At 45.8% G+C, this 17,159-nt stretch overlaps 1 protein-coding gene across 2 annotated transcripts in view; it reads left to right on the forward strand.

The window, feature by feature from the left end:
- EVA1C (eva-1 homolog C) overlaps positions 1–6,318 on the forward strand; it is a 40,845-nt gene extending 34,527 nt beyond the window's left edge. For both annotated transcript variants that reach the window (XM_026103618.2, XM_064524212.1), the window contains 3 exons: positions 2,892–2,963; positions 4,337–4,435; positions 5,783–6,318. In XM_026103618.2, coding sequence (XP_025959403.2) covers positions 2,892–2,963; positions 4,337–4,435; positions 5,783–6,177 — 566 coding nt within the window. In that variant the 3' untranslated portion in view covers positions 6,178–6,318. The remainder of the gene's footprint in view (positions 1–2,891; positions 2,964–4,336; positions 4,436–5,782) is intronic.
- Positions 6,319–17,159: the final 10,841 nt, after the last annotated feature.

Consider the following 17,159-nt stretch of genomic DNA (forward strand, 5'->3'; position numbering starts at 1 on the left):
TGATTTGCAAGTCTGAATATTTTACAGATCATCTAGTGAGCATGCAAAAAGTTTGGGAATATCCCAGAGTGACATTTTACATTCTTTCCCCTCACTAGAAGGTTCCTGCTAACCTGATGCTTCCCTGGAAGCTAGGGTAAATAGGCTTTCCTCTGAAGTGACAGGAACACAACTGACCAGATCACATCTTCCTAGGGCTGTGCTGTACTTGAAGAATTTCCATCATAGTCTGGAATGTGAAAAAATCACACTCCCTACCTCAGAGGTCAGCAACCTTTTAGGGCTAGTGTGCCAGGCTTTTTTCTTTTCTGGCTAGTGTGCCATTTTTCGTTTTCAAGTTAATTCCTGCTAGTGAAAACTTAGAAGGAGCCAGGAAAGGCTGGTTTCTCACAGTTGCAGTGCCCCAGATGACCTTCTCAGTGTCATCTCATGTCCGCCCAGGGTAACATCTCCTGTATCATGCTGAGGCTGGAATGCAGGAGCCTCTCCGAGGAAACGCAGCTCCCCACTCCCAGAGCTGTGGCTGTACTTCCTGGATGCCGTTCAAAATCTGTCAGCGCGCTGCCTTTGACAGCTTGCGGAAGGTTACTGGCTCCTGCCCTACTTGACATAGTAACTCTGGCACAAGCTCTAATATAGATGCAGTTATCTTGATAAAAAATTCCTTGTACTGGTATCAGTTATTCTGTTCAGTGACCTGATACAACCTATCTTGATTAAAGTCCTCAAGTGAGGTGCATCTGAAATGAAGCCATAACAAAAATTAATAATGCAAGCAGTCAAGGGCTTTTTCTGTTCATGTCATTTTGAATTAAAGATCCCCCTACAATATGCAGGCAAATTACGGAGCCATTCAAACCCAATGGGAAGCCATGGGGAAGGGATTCAACCCTGTAGGAACCAAAGCCCTAGGAAGCTCCCCCCGAGAAGGGGGAGCAGGACCAGCACCAGCTCACGTGAAGGAGGCCCAGCCTAGGCACCAGGCCACAGGATGGGAGCATTGGCTCACGCAGCAGTGCTGTGAACAGTGCGTCCTCCCAGGTAGGGTGCATGAGGATAGGGCTGGTGCAGAGAGAAAGTGCTCCCCCGCTGTCCTCGATCCCACTGGGGCTGGCAGCTGTGGTGTGGAGACGTAGAGCGGGAGAGATTCTGCAGGGCCGCAAATCCGTGAGCTGTAGGAGCTGGACGTGAGCGCGCCAGGCACTAAGACTGGACAAGACCACAGTCCCGGCCAGCTCGTCCAAGTATGCTTCCTCCAGCAGTAGTTCACTTATGCTTGCGTACCTTCTGTGATCCCCATACCTCTTACAAACTTCACACTTCAGGCCTCTGAGCAGCAAAGCAGTTAACCATATGCCCACAATGAAACATGTCTCCTATACCATGCTGCATAAGGGGAGGCTTAAGGAGATGTTTTTGGGGATCAGGCCCTTACTGCTCAACAGGATGCGGCTTTCTAAAAGCAGTACCATGGACTCCTTGTTCACTGTCTTCCAGTTACTTTAAATCTCTCATTTCACAAGTACAGTGTATCGTTCGTAACAGCCAGGCCTGCACCTTCAGAAGGCAGTCTGGAAACAACAAAATCTGTTCACTTTCTGCCTTGTGCACTGCCAAAAAAAAATCTGCCACTGCAACACAGCTAAGAATTATGATGATGTGCAAGCCAAAATACGAATTAGCTCACTCTCCCCTATCTGTGTTGGCTTTGTATTGCCAACAGGAGTAAAAAGTCCTTAAAAAAATCCTTTGTCAGGAAAGGAAACAGCTATGACTTTGAGCCCACACACAAAGAAAAGTTCTGCTCAGAAAAAAGTGCTATTTTTAGTTATTTTTCAAAGTAAAACTATGCTAAGCCTCAAACTTCAATCTCTTCTGTTCAGTTCAACTTTTTTTAACACTGTTTATTGGCAAACATTTGTATGTGGGATAGAGGTGAGCTTCATACTTGAAATTTCTTCCTTTTCTTTTGCCTCACATTGGTCTGAAAATCAATCAGTCTGCCTTCATATAATACAGAGAAGAGATGCCAAGATCTGAATATCTGAAGGACCCATTCTTCTAACACAGAATATGCAAACTCTGAACATGTACATGTTGTTCCTTCTTTTGGTTCTCTTTAATCCTTTTAAAAGGAGTGTAAAAGCTTCTTGAGGGTAAAAAATTAATTAAATGAAAAGCTGTCCAGCCCACTGCCACCCAGTACAGCTCCTCCAGCCCAGAGCACCGTCCTTCTCCAGAGCTCTTCATTTTGGAGGGTTTGCAAAGCATGTCGCACAAGATTTTAAACATTTCTCTGAAAATCACAGTGAATTATCCTGCCGCTTCCCATCCCAGGCCTGCCTGCCCATGCTGACCCTGAACGGTCACAGTGGGGATGGTCCGCTGACTTCCGTGTGCATGGGGCTCTGCTTGACTCTATTGGCATGTGCATATGGCCCCAAGGGTCCGGGTTTGGGGGCATTTGTCAGGGTTAGAGTGTAACCGGGTTAGTAAAAGTCAAGGTAGCCCAGCAGGCAGCAGCCCGAACGGGTACGAGGCAGCTAAGAAACCCGGTGCTGCCCTGGGGGTCCACCGCACACTGCCTCTGCAAGCACTCCCAGCCCGAGCGGGCGAGGGAGCATTTCAGGGCCACGAAGCCACTCGGCCTGGCTGCAGCGCCCAGGCGAGGTCCACGCACCAGCTGGGCTGCAGACGGGGCCGCACTTGCTCGCCCCGGGTCCCAGCGAAGCCCCCTGCTCTGGACCTGCGCAGCGGAGCCCAGCTGCCTGGCCCTGGGATGCCACCATCGCAAACACCCAGGGTGAAACGTGCCCATGGTGGGACTGGTGATTAACTGGGGCTCTGGTTTCCAGAACTAACAGTACCCAATTTGTCTTTCTCCTTTTTAGTTCCTAAATTTATCCTTACAGCCGTCGACCCACTGGTCACTGATAGCAAGCCCTCTGTGAAACAGAATGAAGGTAAGTACGGCATGGTTTACGAAAGAATGGTTTACTTCCATCCTTTGCCTTTAACTGACATTTTGTCACAGCAGAGCTTGGTCTGAGAGAGGTGGAGGTGGGATAAGGGATCAAGTGCTGCAATTGCTGCTCTTTACCTCAACAGGCAGACAGGGAACAGGATGGGGTCCATACCGCCGCAGCCCTGCTGTCACAGCAAGGCTGCGAAGTGAAGGACCCATCTGGATGTGCAGTCAGGGTTGCACGGCAAGAAAGTCATTGCAGACCAAGGGCCTGGGGATCCTTCTCTCAGATTAAACTCCAGTAGCAACGATGGGTGCATTTGCTGGAGGACAGACTGCAAGATTTTCCCAGTGCCTGTTCCTGGTGAGGAGCGCTCTCCCCTTCAGCAGGAGCTGCTCAGGGACACCTGCCACCATAGACACAGCTGAAAAGGACTGTACTGCGGCACACAGTGAAATCCCTGCCAGAGCTCCTGTGCACCCGTGGAAGAAGCGTAGAGAAATGTTTTGCTTTCAACTGTTTGTTCTTGGTTAAAAAATCAGTTAATGTGATCAGATGCAGAGCTGAAGATTTTTGGAACAGAGCATCTCCTCCTTATACATCATACGTAGGCCATAGACATTATTGAAAATGCATGCAATACCTTCAGTGGGATCTTAATCCCTGGTTAAGACTTCCAGGGATGATGGAGAGACAAATAATAAGGGGGACATACAGGGAAGACCTCATGTAAAGCACTACTGTCTGCCATATATGTCTTACAGCATATGCAAGGAACTGTGAAGCTTTTAAGCTTTTACTTAAGTCAGCTTATGTATTACTCCAAAGAAGAGTTTGGGTGCACTGTGTTTTGACTGAAGGGGACACTAATATCAGGCTATCCATAATCAATGCGCTATTATTTGTTAACTTTTCTCAAAAGGTGGGAAGAGTACAAGTGAAATTGCAGTGCTTTCACACTGAAGAGCCTTTTAAGGGTTATACCAATACGTACTCTTCTTAAAGGCAGAGAAAATGAATATATGGCTAATATATATCACCATCATCACTATCTGGAATGTACTGCAGTGACTGGGCTAGGGAGTCTGTTTTTGTTAGCTGTGAAGCTTAATGAAGTAAATTATTTCAGAGGGCCTAATGGAGTTGGCAAGGGGTTTCACTTGGTAGTAGATTCTTTAATAATTTTGCCATTTTCTAGGTATGCAGTATTTTCAGTATTTTATCTATCCTTTTGATTCAGTTTTTATTTTTTTTATTTTAATATTTCTTTTATTTCAATATTTATTTTATATACCAACCATTGCCTGGTCTAACATTCTGCAAAGTTCCTACAGCAAAGTCATGTGGCTGACGTTGCTTTGCCTCCCCAGTTGTCACAGATAGCGACTTTGACCCAAGGGAGTCAAGACTTCCGAAGAAAGAAGGAATTATCGTTAGCAACTCCTTGGCTACATTTGCATACATTAGAGGTAAGAAAATGAGACTGAAATTGTTTGGTTCGTTAGGTCTTTGCATTGTGGAGGGAGTGGGAGAGGGGAGGATCAGAACGTCACTATTGAAATCATGAAACTCGGAACTGGTAATCTTGTATTTATAGTAAATACATTATTACAATATAATCACAGTCTTGTGGGTAGGACAATCATAGCATAATTGATATTTATAGAATATTTTCCATCTTGAAGGATCCAAATTCTTTCAGAGGCTGCAGCCAAGATATTTTAAATGAGTATTTTAAATGGGGACTGTTGGATGTTCAGTATTTTTGAAAATCAGGTCTTGATCTGGGAGCAGCGCTAGAGACATCCATTTTTGGAAACATTGGTTTACATACATAGAAGGATCATTGAGGAGCATTTAAAAAAAAAAAAAAAAAAAAAAAAAAAGAACAGCCATCGCCGGTATGGGACATACCAGGTTTTGAGACTTAGCAACATTATAAAATTCTGTTTAGGCAAATAAATCCGTGATCACCAGATCTCTAAAACCGCAGGAGAATTCCACATGAATTTCGGAAACGAGCACAAGCTGACGTGAAGGAGCGGTTCTGGAGCTGAGATTTCTGCTGTTCTAGAAAATGGCAGGAACCGCACTGTTTTCAAGCATGGGCCCACAGGCATCAGCCAAGATGCCGGCCAGCGCCGGGTGGCCGTACCCCGCAGGCACCACGAGGCTGTCATGTCCCGCTGGTGGCACTGGCTGCCCCACACAGTGCTCCCCCCTGCCCCAGCACCCCTCAGCAGCAGCCTCTTTATAAACAGCCCAAGCAGCTCAGCTTTGGTTTCGCGTCCCGTCAAGAAAGGACATTTCCAGGTCCATATCTCCTGTCGCCATAGTGCGAAGTCATCGCAGGTTATGGCAGAGAGAAAAATACTCCCACTGCGCCTGGCCTGGAGATGCTGCTGTGACTCCTCAGAGCATACATTTTCCCTTCCCATGCCCTGCGGGTAAGACCCGCTTTGGCAGGATGGCTGGAAAAAGGCAGTATATTCCTGGTAGGTGGTTAAGGATGCCAGCAAACTGCTAATAGAAAAATGGGATAATGCTATTACTATATAATGCTATTGAGAGGCTGGGCTTTTTGCACAGTAATTTAAAGAAATGGCGAAGGCAGGGCTCGGTTTCCAAGGGCAGAGTCTTTCTGTGCGTGGCAGAATAGGTGTCTTGTCGCGCCCCCCCCCCCAAAAAAAAAAACAAACCCACCCCACTGTGGCGGCTGTGTATTGCAGCGCTCTTTGGAAATGACAGCTGACTTCTTTGGAGCTAGACTTTGGCATAGTTTGGAAAGTGCTTAAGCACTGGATTTCTAATTTCAGATCACCCTGAAAGAGCCGCTCTACTGTTTGTGTCCAGTGTTTGTGTGGGTTTAATCTTCACGCTGTGTGCTTTGGTGATCCGTGTGTCATGCTCTAATGACTTCCAGAAATTGCACGGAAAGAAAGATCACTTAGTGCCAGAAAGTGATGGAGCGTACGAGAACAGTGAAAATGAGGAGGAGGAGGAGGAGGAGGATTCTTCTGATTCAGACTTTCTGGATGAGATAGCAGGACTTTACAGACCTTCTTACTCAGGTTATAACTCAACAGAAGCTGCGGACCTCGCTGAGAGGATAGAGCGCAGAGAACAGATCATACAAGAAATTTGGATGAACAGTGGCCTGGATATGACACCTCCTAGAAATATGAATACATTTTATATTAATGAACAATAAATGGCTTATTTTGGATGACGTGCTAGCCCTTTTTTTTTTTTAAAAAAAATGTACCTTCTGTGAAGGAACATTTGTATCAGTACATATAATTATTTGTAAAGTAAAAGAAATATATGCAATAAAAGGAGAGTTTCAAACCTGTGACTGTCTATAAATCATTCTGTGAAAAAACTTTTACCAGCTTTCGTAGTTTTAATTTGTGTTATGGATGGTTTTTCACTGTAACTTGGGGTTAATTGCCATATGCAGATTAAGGAGTATTGAAATAGGAGAAAAAATTTTAAGAAGTGTAACATGCTGAAACATCTGCATTAGGACGTGGCACTTGTTTGACTAATTAATGTGCTGTTCTATGGGATGGTGCTCTATTGATGAGAAATGGGAGTATTATTAATAGAGTGAGCAGGAAAAATAAAATTGAACCTGAAGGGTTTTGAGGCTTTTCCGCTGTTTCCTTAACCCAACTTTTCCCTAATAAATCCCGTTCCTCCAGTAATAGTGATCCAGATTACCAGGGGCTTAAATTCTGCTCGCTTGAGTCCAGTTGACATGGTGACTTAGAAGAGAGATGTAAAAGAAATGGGAATGGGAAAAGGACCTTTTCTGGACTAGGAAATCTGGAAATTCAGCTATGAGCAGATGATGCCCTGTATTTCAAAGAAAATTGTGGGTAACTGGCTCCCACCCTCAGGCTCCCGGGCAGCAATGCAGGCTACAGAGCGAGCGCCCTGCCAGGGCAGGGCGAACAGTGGAAGCTGTGCTTCGTGACAGATTTGGAGATCTGGCTGTATTTTGAACCAGAAGAGTCATAAAAATATATACGGGTATATGAAAAATAAAGAAAAAAAATAAAACAGCATCTATTCACCAGTGTTAGCACTCTCCCCCACACAACACACTTTCCTTCTTTCACTTTTCTTCTGAATTTTTGGTGAAAGCAAGCCAATATCATGAAATGCCAAGACTGTGGGAGGTGCTTGTATTTCAATGGACTATACTTCCAGTGTCGTTTTTCTTACCAGGTCTGTCCCCTACAGGATTTGAGAGAGAGTTTATCTAGCAGCAGTCCTGTTGTTTATAATGTACCAGTACCTGAAGTCAGGCACTCTTCAGTGCATGGAGAGATTTCACAAGATTTCTCTGAGTCTGCAGCTTCTCTTTTGAAGAGTGCAGTCACCAGATAAGCCTGGCCCTATGAAATAAAGCACCGCTGACGAATGGATATAGGGGAAAAGTGCAATCTGCAGTCAAGACCTTCAGGATCTTAATGTTAAGGAAAAGATCACCTGTCGGCCATCAGAAAATATTTGCCTGCGGCCAGTTCTGTTATTACTTTTGGTACCAATGTAACTCCGTGAAACACAAGTAATAATAAAATGGACTGTTTCTGTCAAAGGCTCTTGAAGCTGACATATATTAGGAGCATATCTTCTAATTGAAATGCTGTGTTTATTTTGCTGATACTAAGGCATATTTTAGAGGCAACACTTGATTTAAGGCTATATTCACAGGATTTTTTTTTTTAATGTTCACAATCTTCACTTGAAAGTTGTTCAGACTAATTAGGTTTGGTTTAGTTCAGTCAGACAGAAAATTAAATCAGAAAATTATCTAAGCTGAGAACACGACCTTCCTGCCTTTAAATGAAATGTCTCCAATATTTTAACTGCAGTCCATAGGGAATTTACTGAACAAAAGGAGGAAAAATGTCACTTCCTGTTGGTAATTCTTCATGAGTTCATTGTGCCTTCCCGCTCAGACCTTGTGCTTCGAGGTACAGTGAAGTAGTATGAAATACTTTTAAAGAAAAAAAATGATATGACTTGTCATTTCCTACGGATACAAAGTCACACCAAAGCTTGGGAAAACTTAAAAAAGAGGAAGGGGACTTGCTGAAATGACTAAGCCAAAACCCCATGCTTAACTGGAAAAATCTTAACCCCGGTTAGCGTGCTATGAGGGACAGGAAGACAGATTACAGAGCTGTGTGAAAAGCTTAGATCATTTGTGGCACATGGAAGCTTATCCTGGTTGTGCCAGAGCCACGTGAAACACGTAGCACAACGGAAAAGCGTGGCCGTGCTCCCGCTGGGGATTGACTCACTCCCATTTGAAATATGAAGTTTTCATAGCCTGGGCCACTGCAGAACGCTGCTGAGTAGGGTTTGGTCTGAAAAAGAAATTCATTGTTGACCTAAGGGTGAAAGAACCTGGATTTTCCTTGTTGTCCCCCTGAGGAGGTGTGGGACAACACTGAAGAGGAGCCGCCCGACTCGTGGTGGCAGGTGCCACTCACTTTTCTGGTTAGAAAGAGAGTGCTTTAGCCCCGAGGGGACTGATGTAGATCCCATCGATTCCCCCTATTAATAGATCATATTAGTGAAAAACAGTTTGACTGTTAGCGATCCCCGCAGTGGCTACCAGTGCAGCTCCGTGTAGGGGCCGGGGACGCCAAGGGGCTGGTCCCTTCCCTCCGGGCCCTGCTCCAGCCCCCAGCGCCCAGCACGGCTGTCCCCAAAAATGGTGAGCCCAGCTGAAACCCCCTTTCTCCTCGAGGGCCTGAGGCCCACAGTCTTCCTCACCAGCTGATCTATTTTTGGAGGCTATCTGTCCCCCGAAATTTTGCTGGCTGTTAATACTTATGCTCAGTAAAATCTGTGTATTTTCTATCCTCGTTCTTTATCTGTAAATCCCCTTGGGTTTTTGGGGTCTGAAGCTGACTTCCTCATAAAACTCTGGATCTAGTTCTTCCACCAGACTTTCACTTCACCAAGTCTAGATAATACTAGCATGCCCTACTGATGGGCCTTTCCCTGTTGTTTCCTTCACTTCATCAGTGCAAATCCTTCAGTTTCCCCACAATCCAGCCAAAAATGGTGGTGTCCATTCTGGATGATGGAGCTACCAAAGCGGCAGCCAACCCGTAGAAACCAGGCTATTATTTAGAGGTTAGTGCCTTACTGAGAGCAAAACTGCAAGATAAATATTTTTTTTCCCAAACCGACAGTTCTCTGATCTACTTTTACCACTCTGAAGGAAAAATTCTATGTATTAAAGAGAGGATTAGTAATTTTTTTCCTGTTTCCTTGGTGTATTTGCTCAGAAGTGATTTAACAGCCCTTATTTCCTCCAGCATTTCTGGTAAGGAGACGGAGTTCAATGCAGACATTTTTCCCAAGGACAAGCCTGAGTTATTTGGAATCCAGGGCCGGTCTCAATGAGGTTACTAGTCCAGCTCAAAGTTGGGCCCAAGCCAGCAAACAGCCATTGTAAAGTGCCAGGCTAAGTACGCTTTAATGGCTCAAACTCATTTCACAAAATCCTGGGGGTGTGGCTGACTGATTTCTCTTCTGCCAGTATGACTCCCTTGCGGGAAGAGCAAGCCGTCACAGGCAGCTTGTACGAAAGTGAGGCAGCTCCGAGCGCTGCTGGGATCCCCGATGCACCTCACACGGCTTGTTTAGAGTTGCAGCCCTCTGGTAGCGCCCCGGTTCCCAAGCAATCGCTGCCCAAGGCTCCCATCGCCAGTGCCCTGTGATCCCCTCCACCCGGCGCTACGTGATCCTTCTCTCTGAACAGCTCTGTCTTTCCCAAAAGATTTCTGTAGCCAGTGGCCCAGCTCATCTAGTTCCTAAGGAGCTCCACCTGCTTTTCCTTCCTCTATGCATAAGTTGGCTTACACCTTCTCTTCCCTCTCCAGTTGTCCCACACTTCCTCGACCATATAATAGCGTCAAGGGGCCTGCTTTATCCAGCTCATGCAGACACACACACACTGACACTAAGACAACCGATCAATCACTAATGCCTCTATTAACGCAGCCAAGACTTGAGTACAACCTGTGTGGTTTAGGGCCCCGTTACATGCTTTCTGACACTGATTTGAAAGAGTTTCTAGCCAAGTGGCTGTTGCCCATATGCATGAGGCCCGTACATTACACCCATGGCACTACATGAATCCCAAAATTGAAGGACTGTCTTCCACGCGGTTCAAAGCCTGAGGCTCATTGTCTAAGCAGTATTTTTTACTTAGGGCTGAAGGATACAGTTTGCTCAGCGGTGGCTTTTGGCAGGCCCTCGAATACAGAGGTGCGCTGCCAGCCCTAGGCTGCCTTTGGCAGCGGCATTAGCAGCATTTGCAGGCAGTGGCCTGAGCCCTGGGGGACCAGCAGCCCCGCAGGTCACCTGCAGCCGGCAGGGGAGCCAGGCACCCATGTGGAGGATTTGGAGGAGGAAAAAGGGCTAAGGGGGGGCTAGTGGGATGGCTGGGCAGGTGGAGCAGCTCTGAGGGAGAGGACACCCAGATGTGCCTCCATCCAGAGCACCCAAAAACACCCTGGCAGTGCTGGACACTGATAGCTCGTTATTAGCCAACCCTGCTCTAAACAGTCGCAGGACAGGTTTGAAGTTAGGGACAGGGTACTGTTAGGGAGCTCCTTCAGAGCCTGGCTGCCCCGTTCCCCACCACTAAAATCAGGGTATTTTCCTACCCCATAGAAATGCTAAAGACACCAAAAGGAACATGAAGCATGTGGATAATTTGCTGTTAAACAGGGAAGAGTTGTCTTTTGGTAACATGCCCAGGCTGCCGGCAGGCAGCGAAAGCATTTCTGCAGCTCCCATAGAAGACTCCGTTTCACAATATACAGCATTGCATCTGGAGAACTGTGGGGAGGAAAACATGAGATCAATAACATGTGCCTATTTAAATGCCCCTTCAAACTCTGTGACAAAGCCATGTTGAGAGGCATCAGGAGTAACCTGGCAGGGAGCTGTTTTTGCTCAAGACAGTAGGTCAAGATTCACCCAGGAGACATTCCCTTTATTAAATTGTTTATACTCTGAGCTCAGGTTGCTAATTCATTCATTTTTGTATGACCTTTTTGTAGACCTTCCACGTCTAATTGGGGAAAGTTATCACTTAGTGTTTCATCTTGTTCCCAGATACTGCACTGTTTGCACGTGCATGAACATTAGAATGAAAAAAGGAAGAAAAAAAAAAGCTTGAGATTTAAGACCAAATTAATTCAATCTTTCTGAAGTTGTATCCTCAGCAGGAAAAGCATCCATCAAAGAAAACAGAAAACTAATGGGAAACATACTTACCTGACCCTAGACCCGACAAATTACAATTTTATGGGAAAACACAACATATGCCAATTAAATGTAAACAGCATGCACAGTGATCCGTGTTCATTCCAGCAGCAGGCCTGTTCCACCCTAACAGGGGCAAGGCGAAGAAGTAAGTGAATTTTTGCTGGTTATCAGTGGTTATAAGCTGCAAAATTGAGAAGCAGAAGTAGTGTAGCCAGTATCTACTTCATTTCCAGGTGAAAGGCCTGGAACCTAATGGCACCTATTTGCAGAGGGTGCTGCAGGCCAGCAGCAACACCGTGGACAGGGCAGCTCAGGACTAGCAACAAGGTGAAGCCTTAGCTCCAAAATCCATGCAGCTGCCCAGAAGAACGACTGAAGGAGAAAATATTTCAAAGGAGAGCTTGCAAGTGATTTGGCTAGCTCCCCATGCTTGAAAGCAGCCAGTGGTTTCAGGGTGGTAGGAATGGCATAAGCGTTTGAAAACGATATGAGCGGCATTGAACACCTCAGCTTACTGCACAGCAGTAAACAAACGGTGTTGCGGCTCTGTTTTAATTCTCCACCACTGCCTTTCAAATAATCCAGAGTTTATCATCAGAAATCCCCGGGCTGTGTTTGAAGGAAGTTGCATACAAATCCTTTTGATGCTGGCACCCTTTATCAGACTTTGCTCACGCGCATTTGTGTGACACTGAAGCCAGCACTGCACAGCTTCACTCCAGCTCTCTCGCAGGAAGAGCTGGTGATCAGCAGAGCAGTGCCAGGTGTGTGGGGGGGTCACAAAGGAGGAGACAACAGAGAAGGTGCTGGCATGGTGAAGGGTGAGCGAGGAGGTTTCCCCATGCCCAGGAGCTGGCCTGAAGCAGTCTGGGAAAGCAAAACAATATGCGTGTGAGCAATGGTGAAGGACTGGAAATAGATATGGAAACCATCCAGTTGGCTTCAACTGCATGTTGTAAAGTTTAATAGGTAAATGGCTGAAAGCATCCTTATTTTTGCAAGGCATATGGTTGAACAACACTGAGTTCAGAAATCGATAAAGGCAGGACTTTGTGGGTTTTCTTCAGCTCACAAAGCTCCTTCAGCCCATCTGAACCTTGTTGAAGTAAACGAGTCCTGCGAGAGAGTTTTGGACAGAGCTCTGCAAAGGCTCTGCTGAGGCAGCAGCAAGGTCTGTGCTCGTTTTCCTCAGAGGATACACAAGTTTGGGTGCCAGAAGGCTGAATTCCAGCTTGGGAGCAAAAAATAACATGGAGACCCTGCCAACGTCTGCAGCATGGGTCTGCTGCACTTACAGTCTGCCGAAACACACAACAACACACAGCGCTTTCCATATCTGTATCCAGAAGAGCCCATCTGTTGGTTGGCATCATGCTATGAATTCAGCAGCCACCCATATATTTGTAGATATATATATAAATGAGACATAATGATTAACATCTCAACAGCCAGGGATGAACACACTAATACATATAGTTCCCTGCAGCCAGCTGGCACATGGAGTATGAATGCGGTAGCTAAGGGGTACCTGCATTTTTGCTCCTGAATAACAGCAAATAGAGCAGCTGTGAGAAGAGCATGTGCAACCTCGTGCTGGCCTGAGGGCGGTCACCACCAGCCACCCCAGCAGTCATCCTGCACCAAGCCCAGAGCAGGGGCTGACCCCAAGCCTACACCCCCATGGCCATCAGAGGTACAGCCATGCTGTGCACAGGTATCCTCAAGCTGGCTGAGGGAGCCTAAATGACACAGATGCAGGGAAGGTGGGACCTGCACCAGCCCTCTGAGCTCTGCTGACCCACCAGCACCACGGGCCACAGCTCAGCCTCTGCATTCACAGCCTTGCCTGGCCTAGGCACTGCACCGGCTGGCTTTGGCCAGGGCACTTGGATAGACCCCTGGAAAATCAAGCCCTCAAGAGCTCTTCTTCAGTATTAGGAGACTGATTTCTGTTCCCATGCTCTCATTTCTGGAGGAAAAAATCCAAACCCAACATGCAGTTGGCTCTGTAGCACTGCACCTTATTATGAACCAAGAGAAAACTACTTTTTCAGTAGCACAGAAAATGGTAGAATTTTTGGTTTCTCAGAGTAAGAGACAAATCTCACCTTGATTTTACAAACAGCTCTGTTGGCAGCCTGGTTACAAACTGGCAGGAGTCTGGTCCCGGGAACACGCCGTCAGACACACAGGGCACCTGACAAATACATGGCTTAGGAGTCAGTGCAATAGTGAACATTTATTAACAATTCCTGTTACAGAGTAACCACGGCTGCATGGAATTAACTGCGTCCCTAGAAGATGGGTAAACACTGACCCAGAGTTATACAACTCCCCAGGCATTTCTGTATCAGGCATTTCACTTTTTGAGAGCGTAACAGTTCTAAGAAAGGGCCCTCAAAGAAAGCACGGTAATTCCCAGTCATTCTCTTCCCAAGATAGTGAAATAGTTTGCAAGCTTCAATTGGAGCTCAAGGTCTTCTTCTAGGGTCAATCAGCTGTGAAATAAAAATCCATATAAAATTTTGTTACGTCCAATGACAAGAGAACTGTTTTTCTTCTTTTTGAAATCAGGACACTGAACAACCTGATCTAATTTTGAAGTTGGATCTAATTGAGAACTGCACTCTGCTTTGAGTGCGTGGAAGGACCAGAGGACCTCAAGAGGTCCTTGCAACCTAAATTATCTTATGATTCTATCACTAGCTCTAATCACAATTGAAAGACAGTGATCAGAGTTGCAATAACTGCAGTTTGAAGCCTTTTGATCACGTTGCAAGTTCATTACCGTTCCATCTGTCATTAGCAAAAACTTAAAATGGATTTTCTAAAAAAAATCTCTCATCAGGAAAGACATTGAATGTCCTCTTCTGGACGAGACAGCAGGGCATTGTTGAGGCAGGAAGAAACCGCGCTCCAAGATCATGACTGATCACTGCACTATGGAAAATTATGGATTGAATCCTTAAACTGCACCAACTATTGCTCAAGCAAGAAACAAAGAATGGGTGGTAGGAAATACCACACCGCTTACACAGTGGTGCCCACAGATCCTGAAGCAGTAACACGAATGGCAGCTATACGCTGGTTATTTGGGGCGGGGGGGGGGGGGGGGGGGGGAGACCTACAAATAATGTTATCTGCAACATTATAAATATGTAATCATACTTGGCTTTATTACTCAGCCTTTATTGAGAGTTGCTCTCATAAACATAATCCTTGGAATAAAACAATAATTGCTTTTTTTTTTTCCCTTAAGGAAGTGCCAAATTTCCTATTTTTGCTATAAACTTCCTCATCCTAAATGCAAAACTGTTTTAGCTGCTGTACAGTACGTACTCACTTTAGCACACTATGGGGACAAGCACAGTCCTTGAAACTGGCTGGCAGGTAGTTTCTGCAAAAGGCGCGATAACACCTCCCAGCGTGTGCGCACGTACACACACGCGTGTGCCTGGAGTTTCGGGGCTCTCTGCTAACACTGTAGGCCACTTCCGTCACCCAGTGTGCAGAGAATAGGGGTGAGGACAGGAAAAGCTGGGCTAAAGGTGCGAGTTCCTGCTCTTGACGCCTGTTGGCCCCTGCACTGATAACACACGGCATGGCCACCGAGAGGAAGGCCGGCCCTGGAGCCATCAGGTCATGAGTTGTGTCTTCCTCCACGACCACCAGGCCAGAGTGCACAGAGCCAGGAGGTCCTTGGCGGCTGAGAAACCCCACCTCTCCTGGCAGGGAGATCTTGCTGCCCGCCATGGCGGGGTGTCCTCATCCTTCCTGGCCCCGCAGGAGCTGTGAGGCAGCAACAGGCACCCCCCAGGTCGCACAGCACTGGGCTCTTGGTTCCTGCAGTTATCAGACCTGAACAGGGATAAGAATTACAGGCAGGCAAGATGTCAACGCTGCAGAAAGCAGCGGCTCCCCAGCTCCCTGCACCCGTGGGCCCTGCTCCTCCCTCCACACCAGTACTCGCATCCCTGCCTGGGTTACCTCTGCAGCAGCAGTTGCCACCACGGAGACCTTCCCTGATAGAGCAGACCACAGTCCCTTTATGTCATTAGGAAAACTGACCACTGTTTGTGGGGCGGAGAAGCAGGAAACGTAGTGGGAAAATAAAGAAGAAAAATAAACAAAAAAATGCAACTGGATTATTTTAAAATGCACTGCATATATCAGACTCACCCTACTGTAAGACTTTCCACTACGAGAGCCAAATTCCAATTCCCTAGTTGGTTTTGTCCATTACCCTCATGCAGTAAAATCAAACAAGAAAATGTTTATAAAAATCAAAACAGTTCACTGGCGGGGGGAGTAGACGCTGTGTGAAACTACTTCATTTCTGAAGGCAGAGTAGAGCTCTGCTGGGCAGCATCTGCCCCCACCTTCGGGGAGTGCAGTCCACCTTCAAGGAGGAGAGCCATGCGAGAGCAATCCCCGCTGCTCCCAGGCACGCTGGTCGCCAGCCGTCCCCGCACTAGCTGTGCTCTGTGGCTCCTGCCGCAGGCATTTCTCATGTTTAGTCCACCTAGCACAAAGTTCCTGTTCCTTGTTTTGGCTTACACCAAAATATTCCTTTTCACAGAAACCTCAACAGTATGTTACAGGCTAATTACATTGCCAACCCCATATAAATTTCCATTAATCAGAACGGCGATACGGCCACAAAATAAACATCTCTGCAAAGTTCTCTTGTATGTGTCCTTTGATAGAAAGCTCATTTTCCCCTCCAGAAGGGCACGTCAGCTATCAAACTTCCAGGAATAAATAGTTTAGAAGATAAAGTGCTTTCACAAATTAGCAAACCTAAGTGTAGCATTCATATCTCATAATTCTCAACTTCTTTAAAGTAGATATTTAAATATCTGTAGGCTTGTGCTTTGTTCTAGCCCTCTTTCATCTTTTGCCAGAAAAGCTCATTCTATTTCAGTCAAAACAAATGAATCCAGCAGATCTACAGTTGCCCCTGCTGCTGTGAGTACTCAGAAGAGCACTGATGCTCTGGATTTTTTTCCTCAGCTCACTCAGTTAATCAGGGCTAGTAGTTTCTTATCTGTTAGTTATTTCCTATGCTCACTTTTTCTTCACTTCTAAACAGGAAATGACAAAATTATAAGCATCATAATCAAAGGCTCCTAATTCTAATGCCCCCCTCATAATCTTTTATATAATGGCAATTAAAAGCATCTTTTTCACTGAAACAGTAACTCTCAGCAAGCCTTGGAAATATAATAAAACTTCTTAGGCTCCTTTGATGAGTATGCCAGCTGCACAGAGAACTCTGCTGGGGGAAGACCACTAGCAACATTTATAGTTATGTCATGGCAAACTAGTTGCTTGCAATTGTAGATGTGCAATTGAGTTTAAATGACAAAATGCAAGGAGGATAGATACTTCACTGCATGTTATTTTCATTTTGTCTCCTCTGCTGTTGAATACTTTTCATGGTATCAAGGACATTAAATCAAATGGCTAAAAGCCAACAATGACTTCAGTTATTTATGGGCCTGGGAGCCCGCTGAACAAACTCTTCAGAATAATATTAATTTAAGATGAAAGCTCTATTTGTAAGAGGGATTCAGTTTGATATTTTCAAGCATTCATTATAACTGATCCAAAACATCTGGGATACTTCCTGCCAAGGATACTAATCTCCACGCAGTTATGACAAAGTAACTAAAAAAAGTTATTTTCAAACTAAGAGGAGCAGACGGATAACTACCCACTCTAGGAACGTATTCTCGAGTGCATAAATGCTAATAAATAACTACCATTAGGAAAGGTCATGTTGTAACATGAGATCCCTGAGTGGGATCTCCAGAGCTGGTAGGTTACGGAGCAGTCTGTCTCCTGGTCATCTCCCTGTCAGCTTGGCAGGACAGGCCCCGTGGA

Source organism: Dromaius novaehollandiae, chromosome 1, assembly GCF_036370855.1.
Source record: "Dromaius novaehollandiae isolate bDroNov1 chromosome 1, bDroNov1.hap1, whole genome shotgun sequence".
NCBI lineage: Eukaryota > Metazoa > Chordata > Aves > Casuariiformes > Dromaiidae > Dromaius > Dromaius novaehollandiae.